We start from the raw sequence: 10,590 nt of genomic DNA, 5'->3' as shown, positions 1-10,590 counted from the left end.
TTGAATTATTCAATTTATCAATTAGACTCACTATATGAACAAAATATATCGCGACACCCTTGCCCTCTAGGAAATCAAAGTTTATTGTTGATGTAAGAAAGTTAAGTTTTTAAAAAGACAAGAATACCTTGAAGGAAAAACCCTCTCGACTCATCTTCGTCTTCCTCTACACCTCTATATTCACACAAATACTTTTTGGATTTTCCATTCCTTTGCCATCTTCTTCCCTTGAAATATGGGCGTAATATTGAGAATGAATAAATAAAAATTAGTCAAGATTAAAAGTGTTAGTAATTGAGGTCAGACTCATAAATTGAATAACTCAAGCTATGACAATAATATTAAGGGATAATTTGTTAGGTGGAGCTGAAAATTTTCCTAGCAAAAAATGGCTCAGTGGTATGTCAACAAACTGATCCATTATAGAGATGACACTTTATAAGTTGAAAGAGACTTAAGAGCAGAACAAAGGGTGGGAAGATTCAACCGTTGTCTTTTGGAAAGAGGTGCTGCAATGTTGTAAGAATAGTTATCGCTCGAGAGGCTTCCTTCTATTGGACATACATAGTATATGACAGCTATATTAGTATTTCTGTATTTGTATTCTTGTATTCTTGTATTCTTGTATTTGTCTGACACTACATATATGTGTCATTCACTTTAATTTGATTAATTAGAAAAGCACTTTCTCTAAAAGTTATTTCTCTCACATGGTATCAGCATTTTTTGGCTCACGCCTAATTGACCTAAAAGCTATTTCTCTTTTTGTTTTCCACGCTTCTTGAACCTTCTTGGTTCTTGTAAAGCGGTTTTTCTCTAAACTCAGCAACTGCCATGGAAGAACTCATGGAGATTTTTCTCAATATTCATCCATCGTGAATAGGATCTCTTGTTCCACTCAATATTCATCGTTTTTCTTTTGAAATTGAGTCTTGGTTATTCTCTGCTTCTCTAAGCTTCTAGGTCTTGTGATCTTTGGCGGTGATGGCTTCTCCGGCAAACTCTGTTGTTGATGCTTCTTCCACCGTTTCTGGCGTTATCTCGCTAAATGTTGCGCCCTCGCTTCCACTCAAGCTCACTGCAACAAACTACCTTCTCTAGAAGGCTCAATTTTTACCTCTTCTGCGTGGTTACGGTCTTTTGGGCTATATCACCGGTGCTCTGCAATGTCCTGATGATGCTGATGTTCTTGCTCGAGATCATTGGGAAAGACAAGATCAGCTTATCTTGTCTTGGTTAGTTTCTTCTCTAACCGAAGTGACGATGCCTCACGTTGTGACTGCTGAAACTTCTGCTGAAGCTTGGTCTCGTCTCGAAAGAGTCTATGCATCTTCCTCACGGTCCAGAAATCATGGATTTGAAAGATCGACTTCTCAAATTAAACAAAGGTTCTTCTAGTATAAGTGATTATTTGCTTGAAGTTCAAATGATTGTAGATGCTCTTGCTGCTGCCCAATGTCATGTTGCTGATGAAGACTTGCTTCTTGCTATTCTTCATGGACTTGGAGATGAGTATCGTGATGTTGTCACCTCTGTTCGGCTTCAATCTGAACCAATGTTGTTTCTTGAACTTTCTAGATTCTTGCTAAATCATGAAATTTTTTTGAGAAGTTCATCTACTAATGCTGCGGCTTCGGTTCTCACTGTGAAATGGTAATCAAAGGTTTAATTCTAGTTATCGACGTTCTTATTGTTGGAATCCAAATCATAATCATAATTTTAGCAATCGATGGAATTATCAAGTTTCTCACAACAATCAAGGCTTCTCTCGTGGTGTTCAATCAGGGTCTCGAGGTTCTTTCTATAATCGGAATCTCTCTGGAAATCGTTCCTCAGGTAGTGATGTTCTTGTTATTGATACTAAAGAACCTTCGTTCTTGCATACAACAAGGTCTCTGTGTCAACTCTGCAATCTTGAAGGGCATAATGTGTGCAAATTGTCCACAAAGGTTTAATCAAGCATTTCTTGGTATTTCTCTGCCTTTGCATTTCTTTCTTCTTATTTTCCTCCAAATTCTTGGATCCTTGACACTGGTTCTAATAATCATCTCACTGCAGATATTTCTGATCTAGCAATCTTTGAATCTTATCTTGGTACTAATAATATTGTTGTTGGCAATGGTCAAGGTTTGCGAATCATTCGTTCTGGTTCTTCATTAATGAAATCTTCTCCTGCTTCATCTTCTTTTATGTTGTCTAATATTTTGTGTGTGCCTTCCATTCAATGTAATCTTTTATCTGTTGCTCATTTTTGTGCAGATAATAATGCTTACTTTGTGTTTTCTGCTTCTGATTTTTGTTTGAAGGATTGTTTGACACACCGAGTTCTTTTGCAAGGCCGGAGTGATCGAGGTTTTATTATCTTGTCTTTCATTCACCAGAACCTCCTGTTCCTGCTACTACTCTTCTTACTGTTAATAACTGGCACTCTCGTCTTGGTCATCCGGCTCCTGCAAGGTTGCAGTCTTTACTTCGTACTTCTGGTCTTCAATTTACAGGACGCTTGGGTACTGTGATGCCTGTTTTCGTGCCAAATCACATACACTTCCTTTTGCAAAATCTACTCATGTAAGCATAGCACCACTGGAATTAATTCATACAGATGTTTGGGGTCCAACACCTTTTTGTTCTTTTGATAATCATCGATATTTCATTTTATTCATTGATGATTTTTCTAAGTACTGCTGGTTGTTTCTGATGTTCTTAGCATTTTTACTAAATTCAAAAATGTTGTAGAGAATTACTTTTCTTTAAAAAAATAAAACTCTGCAATCTGATGGGGGTGGTAAATTTGTTAAGTTGGCTTCTTTTCTTTCTTCTCATGGAACTTCCCATCGATTTTCTTGTCCGAAAACACCTCAACAAAATGGTGTTGTTGAGCGTAAAAATAGACATGTAGTAGAATCAACTTTAGCTTCTCTTTATCATGCTAGACTTCCTCTTACTTTTTGGTCTGCTGCTGTTCAATTTGCAGTTTATGCAATAAATCGCATCCCTATTTCTGCTTTAAATGGTTTGTCTCCTTTTCAATATTTGTTTACTCAATCGATTATCACTTTCTGAAATATTTTCGTTGTCTTTGTTATCCTTGTCATAGAGATTATGCTTCTAATAAACTATCTTCTCGTTCAAAACCATGCATTTTCTTAGGGTATTGTCTTCCACATAAGGGATATAAGTGTTTTGGATTCTACTACTAGTCGAATTTATATTTTTCGAAATGTTCGTTTTGTAGAAAATGTTTTTCCATGTGCTGCTGCTACATCCTCTATTTTGTTCACTTATCCATGGTTTGTGTCTTCATCTGTGTCATCTCTTCCTCATACTTCATATACTCTTAATCATTCTTCTACTGCTAATAGCACTTCTTCTCCTACTTCCTTTTTACCTCTAACTATTCTTTCTTCTCCAGTTCCATTACTTTCATCTGAAAAATGTATAGGCAACAATCATCTCACTTATGATATGCTTAATACAAATTTTGTTGTTCCTACTTCTGTGACACATAAGACAAATTCTTGCACAAATGGAAATTCTATTATTCCTCATTTTGTGGCACTTGAGACAAATTATTCTGCAACTGACCCCTCTATTGTTCCTAATTTTATGGCACCTGAGAATGATAATTTTGTGGCACCTAAGAATAATTCTTGTTCACATAGACATTCTGCTGTTGTGACTCTTGAGACAGATTATTGTGGAAATGGGTTGTTGCCAAATTCGATTTCAAGTATGCTTGACACATCAAATGGGCTTGCTAATTCAAATGGGCTTGGTACTTCCATTAAAAAACCAGCTGTTGGTTGTGAATTAAATAAGCTTGCTTCATCACTCATCGAATGTCCAATTCAGGATCTGCCAAGTACTTCTATTGTTTTGTCATTCAAACCATCAATTTCTAAAATGCAAACTCGCTCTCCAACTGGAAAGCTGAATTGTCCAGCGTTTGAATTTGGTAACTACATCGGATTCTATTGATTTTGTTCCAACCACTTATAACAAGCTGCTGGTCATAAGCATTGGAGATGTGCTATGGATGAGGAATTAAATGCTCTCACTGCTAATGGAACATGGGTGTTGGTTCCTCCATCTCCCTCTTATAACTTAGTGGGTTGTAAATGGGTTTCGCATCAAGCGCAATCCCAATGGATCAATCTCACGCTATAAGGCTCGCCTAGTTGCTAAAGGATATAATCAACAACCCTGATTTGATTTTAATGAGACATTAAGCCCTATTGTGAAACCGGTTATTGTACGACTTATTTTGTCTTTGGCTGTTACAAATAATTGGCCTGTTAAACAACTCAATGTTACCAATGCATTTTTACATGGAGATTTGGTTGAATCGATGTATATGTCTCAACCACTTGGTTATTTTGATTCAACTAATCCCAATTATGTATCCTTGCTCAAGAAATCATTATATGGAGATGTGCTATGGAGATGTGCTATGGATGAGGAATTAAATGCTCTCACTGCTAATGGAACATGGGTGTTGGTTCCTCCATCTCCCTCTTATAACTTAGTGGGTTGTAAATGGGTTTCGCATCAAGCGCAATCCCAATGGATCAATCTCACGCTATAAGGCTCGCCTAGTTGCTAAAGGATATAATCAACAACCCTGATTTGATTTTAATGAGACATTAAGCCCTATTGTGAAACCGGTTACTGTACGACTTATTTTGTCTTTGGCTGTTACAAAGAATTGGCCTGTTAAACAACTCAATGTTACCAATGCATTTTTACATGGAGATTTGGTTGAATCGATGTATATGTCTCAACCACTTGGTTATTTTGATTCAACTAATCCCAATTATGTATCCTTGCTCAAGAAATCATTATATGGGCTTCGACAAGCTCCACGGGCTTGGTACTTAGAGCTTAGTACATTTATATTGTCTCATGGGTTTGTGGCCTCCAAAACCGATACGAGTCTCTTCATTTTTCACAACCAGAAGACTGTCATCGATTTTTTTATCTATGTTGATGACATTTTAATCACCGAGAATGATGATGATGCCATTTCGTTGCTTATTAAAGCCTTGTCAAATGCCTTTGCTATAAAGCTTATGGGAGACTTACACTATTTCTTGGGCGTGGAGGCTACCGAACTGCTGCTGGGTTTTATCTCTCTCAACAAAAATATATTAGTGATTTATTAAAAAATACTGATATGGATCAAGTAAAGCTTGTTTCAACTCCAATGGCAACTACTTTTATCACTCTCACTAGTGGGTCACTTTTTCCGGATGGTACCTTGTATCGGCAAACAGTTGGGGCACTACAATACTTATCCTTTACAAGACCTGATATTTCTTTTGTTGTTGGCCATGTGGCTCAATTCATGCATGCTCCAACTGATTTTCATTGGGCTGATGTTAAAAGAATTTTGCGGTATTAAATGGCACCAAATTTTATGGACCCTTCTTCAAAACCGGTTCTACTATTTCTTTGACAGCATTTAGTGACTTTGATTGGGCCGGTGACCAGATACTAGGCGCTCCGCCACTGGTTTTGGTATATATTGTGGTTCTCATCTTGTTTCATGGAGTTCCAAGAAACAAAGAACTGTCACTTGTTCTTCAACTGAGGCCAAATATAAGGCGATTGCCTTTGGCACAACTGAGTTAGTTTGGATTTGCTCTCTTCTTCATGAGCTTGGAGTTTTTCTCTCACCCATTCCAGTGATATATTGTGATAATCTTGGAGCTACTTTTCTTACTCTAAATCCGGTGTTTTATTCTCTCACTAAGCACTTAGAGATTGACTTTCATTTTGTTTGAGAACTTGTTGCTAACGAACGATTGGTTGTTCGGTTTGTTTCTACTATTGATCAATATGCGGATATCCTCACTAAACCACTTTCTCGGGCAAGATTTTTCATCCTACACTCCAAGCTTGCTGTCCAAGATATGCTGCACTTGCGGGGGGATGTTGGATATACATAGTATATAACAGCTATACTAGTATTTCTGTATTTGTATTCTTGTATTCTTGTGTTCTTGTATTTGCCTGACACTACATATATGTGTCATTCACTTTATTTGATTAATTAGAAAAGCACTTTCTGTAAAAGCTATTTCTCTCACACCTTTTACCGTGGGGAAAAACAGTAATTGCAAGAAGATCAATTATAATTTAGTCTGAATTAACAAACCTCCAACATCAGTACCCGTGGCCTAATGGATAAGGCGTCTGACTTCTAATCAGGCGATTGTGGGTTCGAGTCCCACCGGGTATGTTCTTTTTGGGAAATAATGGGAACTATTATTTCCCATCCTCTCATGATTCAGAACTCCTTTAATTTTTTTCACTTCAAATGGACAACCTCTAAACCCAACTTAAGATCTTTACAACTCCTAAAATAAATGAACATGAACAAGTGTCACAGAACAAGAAAATAAAGAATCACGAATACTATTCTAAACCCAACTTAAGATCTTTACAACTCCTAAAATAAAGACAGAACGGGCAGAAATAAGACACGAGCCGTAAGCAAAACCACCAGGACACATATGGTTTACGGGACGGCACCCGTTAACCACCCCTCCCCAGTCAAACCCACCCTGGCCCTCTAAACCCAACTTAAGATCTTTACAACTCCTAAAATAAATGAACAAGAACAAGTGTCACAGAACAAGAAAATAAAGAATCACGAATGCTATTCGATTAAAATGTCAAAATATACACACCATGGATTCATCTATATTATTGTGTTTACATATGTGGAAACTAGCAGGAATTTTCAACATCTACTGTAATATAACCACCTTCTATGTGCAACATTCCAGGATAGAATGACAGGGAGGATGCCACAGGAAGAAAAGCAACCCGATGTCTTCAAACCATAAATCCAATGGCAGCGACCAAAGGCAAGAACGGAGTTTCAGTTGCTTCCACAAGTCCATCTTGAAGTGGGGACACAGTTCAGGTACCGACACCAGTGGCAGCGCTCATATGCGTTAACCCCTTGAAACAGCATTACCAGCCCAACTATGAAACTGCAAATTTTAACAACAAAAGCAATTAAAATTAGCCTTGTAATCTAATGAACAACATACTAATGAATAACTGAAGACCACTAAACTACTTGGCATATACATGTACAGACAACGAAGATTTACTTGAACACATAGAACTTACCCAACAATCAGCAAAACCAGGGAGACCACCCACAGTATGTATTGGTATGCCATGTGTTTAGATTTTGCAGCCATACTAACCGGAAGATTCCGGCGCTCCACCCAGCCAAACTGAGGTCGGAGAAGCAGAACAAAGCCAAGGAGGAAGCCCGTCAGGAATCCCCCAAGGTGTGCAAAATTATCAACATGAGGAAGAATTCCAACAGCTAAGTTAATGGCAATGATGATCACAAGTGTCAAGAATGCTGCAGCCTGCACAAGCAGAAAAAAAATGTGGGATTGTAATGGTAGGTTAAAACCACAGCTACAAGGTAGTCCCAATTTACCTTTGTTCAGCATTAACTTCTAAGCAACTAATGAAGACGAAGACACTAGCCTTTCTTCAACATCACAAACTTTAAAAGCTCTGTGTAAAACCAAATACACAATTTACAGGGTAAAAGGTTCAGCATTAACTGGCTATATACCCCATTACCAGTAGCCTCTTGGCTTTGGCCATGAAAAAGGCAGGCCCATACAGACTTTAGAATCTGTTCCACTTTCAGCCATGTAACCCACCATGTATTGGATCTTAACCTTGCTACACCAGCTCTTGAAGAACCAAAGTTTAAATTGTAGAAATGTGAAAAATGATCTCTTCTGCTTGCCACATGGGAGGAGCCCATGGGCAGATATTTTTTCCCTTCCCCTTATGTGTGTGCCCCGGGGGGGGGGGGGGAGGTGTTGGTCAAAAATGGGCAGAAATTTGCACATAAAGGTAGGTGGCATTGCTAACACACGGAACCCTTTAAGGCAGCCATTTCCTGTGCAATAAGAGAGACTCCTAGATTGTCCATATGTCTACAATAGGTATATTCAATATGGGAGCCAATTTAGGTTGACATCAATAAAACAATAAATGAAACATGCTTGAAAATCTCTCACCTTATTGGAGTAAATAGTCCAGTTTGTAATAAGTTCTGAAAGCATGGCTCCGAGAAGTCCAAACAGTGCACCGGAAGCACCAACAGAGATGTTACTTCTTATGAAAAGGCCAGAGAGAACACTCCCTCCAAATCCAGACACGAGGTAGATAACCCCAATTCGAACTGCAAATTCATGCCAAACGTAAGTGCTAAAGCTTGGTCAGAGACTCAGTGGATACAAGGACTAATGAAAAGATACAGAGAAAAGACCTAGATAGCGAACTAACTACATTCACAGTGACATTGCTTAAAGATGAGACTAAGGAATTCAAAGTTGGCTGATGTCAGAGGACTTTAGGAAAAAAATAGCCAACCAAACCTAGACCAACTTTACAAGAGGTTCCATATTAACAGCAGAAAACAGCAGCAACAATGACCCCCAGTAAAACCTCTCAACTATCTGTTTCACTCAAACTCAAACAATGCCAACACTAGAAGTAGTGAAAAGGAAGATAATCAAAAAAAAGGCAAACCAGGCTCAAGTTGACCTAGGGATCACTTCCATCTACACCAATTCAAAGGGGCAAAGCAATAGGAATAGCAGACCTACCAAAACCAAACTGCTGTTCAAGCCGGATCCCAATGAAGAGAAGACTAAACATATTTGCAACGAGATGAATAACACCCGCATGCAACCAGATGCAAGAGACGAGTCTCCATCCTTGATGTCCATGGACCACTTTGTCCCACTCAAGAGCACCCAACTTCTCCAACCTGAAAAAATAGGAAAAACCAAAAGATCAGTGCATCTTTTCTACCTTGACGTCAAAAAGTCATACAGGCTGAAGCTACTTTAGCAGAGGTGCAAAAAGAAACTGTCAAGTCTAAATATCCTAAAAATATGTAGAAATGTAGAAATAAGATTAAGATCAGATCCAACAGCGGACATTAGTAGACTTCGCTTCACATCTGAAAAACATTGTGAGCACCCAGAGAACCAGAGTGGGGAAAAAACAGGAAGAAATTCTCCGAATTAAACTAACCCTTATGGCTTTCAACAGGAAATTAAATCTCCTAATACCCACAACCTAAACAGTTGCCTTCGGAAAGACAGAACCTCCCCCAGATCATAAGAAGGGCAAAGAAGCATATCATCTGAATGCCTTGTGCGCTCATAACAAGAAGATCCAAAATTTTGGTCTTAGCCAAGAATTATCCCCAACAATTAAATCTAACCCATCTCTACGAACGCCACAAAAGAGTACTGTAAACCAATTGAAGAGCCCGATTAAAATTCCCAGACCAAAATAGATTGAAACACAAACTAATTATGTTTGCCCTTCCACAGAGAAAGAGATTCAAATAAAATGTTAAAAAGGAGTTAAAAGAGGTTGAAAGAACAATTACGTTGAGGAAGATGGTCCAAGCAGAGGATTCTCCCGAAGAGGCTGAAAGGAGAATCTACCAAGACCCCTGATCACGCAGTGTCCTTGAGAAGCATTCTCGTTCTTGGGGCAATTGTTGATAGACATAGTAATTATGAACATAGCAACGTTGGCAAACACAAACGCAGGAACCAACCATGAAATCCATTGCTTCTCTGAAGTATCTTGGTAATTAGAAGACGAGTAGTATGATTGAGGGTAAGCATTGTCTCTGTTCTTAGCACCTCTGCTCTCAAGATCTCCTGCCATAGGTTGTCCTCTATGGTTCATCTCAAATTCTGAAATCCCTTCAGATCTCTACTTTCTTCCTATGAATATATCTCAGGAAAACTATAGTGACAAACAAAAACGAAACAAAAGTGTAGAAGAAATAAGCAAGTTTGCCTTAGCCGGAACAGAGGAGTAAAACGAGGAACAGGTGAAGTGACTTGGAAGGGAGAGCCTGTGAAGCTGAACTTGAAGCCCTTCATCACTAAAATACAGCTCTGCAGCGACTCGGCGACTGAGTTTCCTTCAAGTTTCCCGGGCCCAATCGTCGGTCACAGCAATATCGCGTTGCCGTGTTCGCTTGTTACCGGTTAGTCCGGTTTGATGTCGCGTTTACTGGTTTGGTCAACGGCAGTCCGTCCCTGGAATTAACAGGTAAAATCGCAGGAGATATAAACGTAATTGTCTCTAAAATAAGCGGCATCAGGCATGTATGTAATTTAATTAATAAAACTTTTTTTACCTATTTTTTAAGCCGACATAAATCATCATAATAGTTGGATAACTTGGATACATGTTATTTTAATTCAATTTAAGCCAAATCGAAATTTACTTTTCCAATTAATGTCCAGGGCTGAGTCAGATTGAACATAAAAAATGTCCAAGTAACAGAACACAATAAATTTTTTATTTATTATCTTTATTGTTGAATTTATGGACTAAGAATTGATATTTCAGACATAAAAAGTGGAAAAAATTTGAAAAAACCTTGATAAATCAAGTGTTGATATTTCATACATTAAAAACAAAAATTAGAACTAAAAAAAAATGACAGATTAAGTGTTGATATTCTGATTTCATATATTAAAAAAAAAATTTCATGAGAGATGC

At 38.1% G+C, this 10,590-nt stretch overlaps 2 protein-coding genes and 1 non-coding gene across 3 annotated transcripts; 2 read left to right on the top strand and 1 right to left on the bottom strand.

Moving 5' to 3' along the window:
- The first annotated feature begins 738 nt into the window (after positions 1–738).
- On the top strand, positions 739–3,977 carry LOC149013589 (uncharacterized). The gene is made up of 3 exons (XM_089158892.1): positions 739–1,969; positions 2,059–2,127; positions 2,307–3,977. The coding sequence occupies exons 1-3, from the start codon at positions 1,651–1,653 to the stop codon at positions 2,345–2,347; spliced, it is 429 nt and encodes a 142-aa protein (XP_089015018.1). The 5' UTR covers positions 739–1,650; the 3' UTR covers positions 2,348–3,977.
- Positions 3,978–6,168: 2,191 nt separating this feature from the next.
- Positions 6,169–6,241, top strand: TRNAR-UCU (transfer RNA arginine (anticodon UCU)). Its single transcript has one exon. It is a non-coding gene; the product is annotated as a tRNA-Arg (tRNA).
- A 393-nt stretch (positions 6,242–6,634) lies between these two features.
- Positions 6,635–10,013, bottom strand: LOC149013587 (RHOMBOID-like protein 2). The gene is made up of 5 exons (XM_089159452.1): positions 9,455–10,013; positions 8,658–8,821; positions 8,067–8,230; positions 7,144–7,394; positions 6,635–7,001 (listed from the first exon to the last, which is right to left on the bottom strand). Exons 1-5 carry the CDS (start codon positions 9,760–9,762, stop codon positions 6,887–6,889), a joined length of 1,002 nt encoding a protein of 333 aa, XP_089015578.1. The 5' UTR covers positions 9,763–10,013; the 3' UTR covers positions 6,635–6,886.
- Positions 10,014–10,590: the final 577 nt, after the last annotated feature.

The sequence above is a fragment of the Hakea prostrata genome, chromosome 6, assembly GCF_041222555.1.
Source record: "Hakea prostrata isolate BN-2017 chromosome 6, UWA_Hpros_2, whole genome shotgun sequence".
Taxonomy (NCBI): Eukaryota; Viridiplantae; Streptophyta; class Magnoliopsida; order Proteales; family Proteaceae; genus Hakea; species Hakea prostrata.
This window is presented reverse-complemented; position numbering and strand designations above follow the sequence as displayed.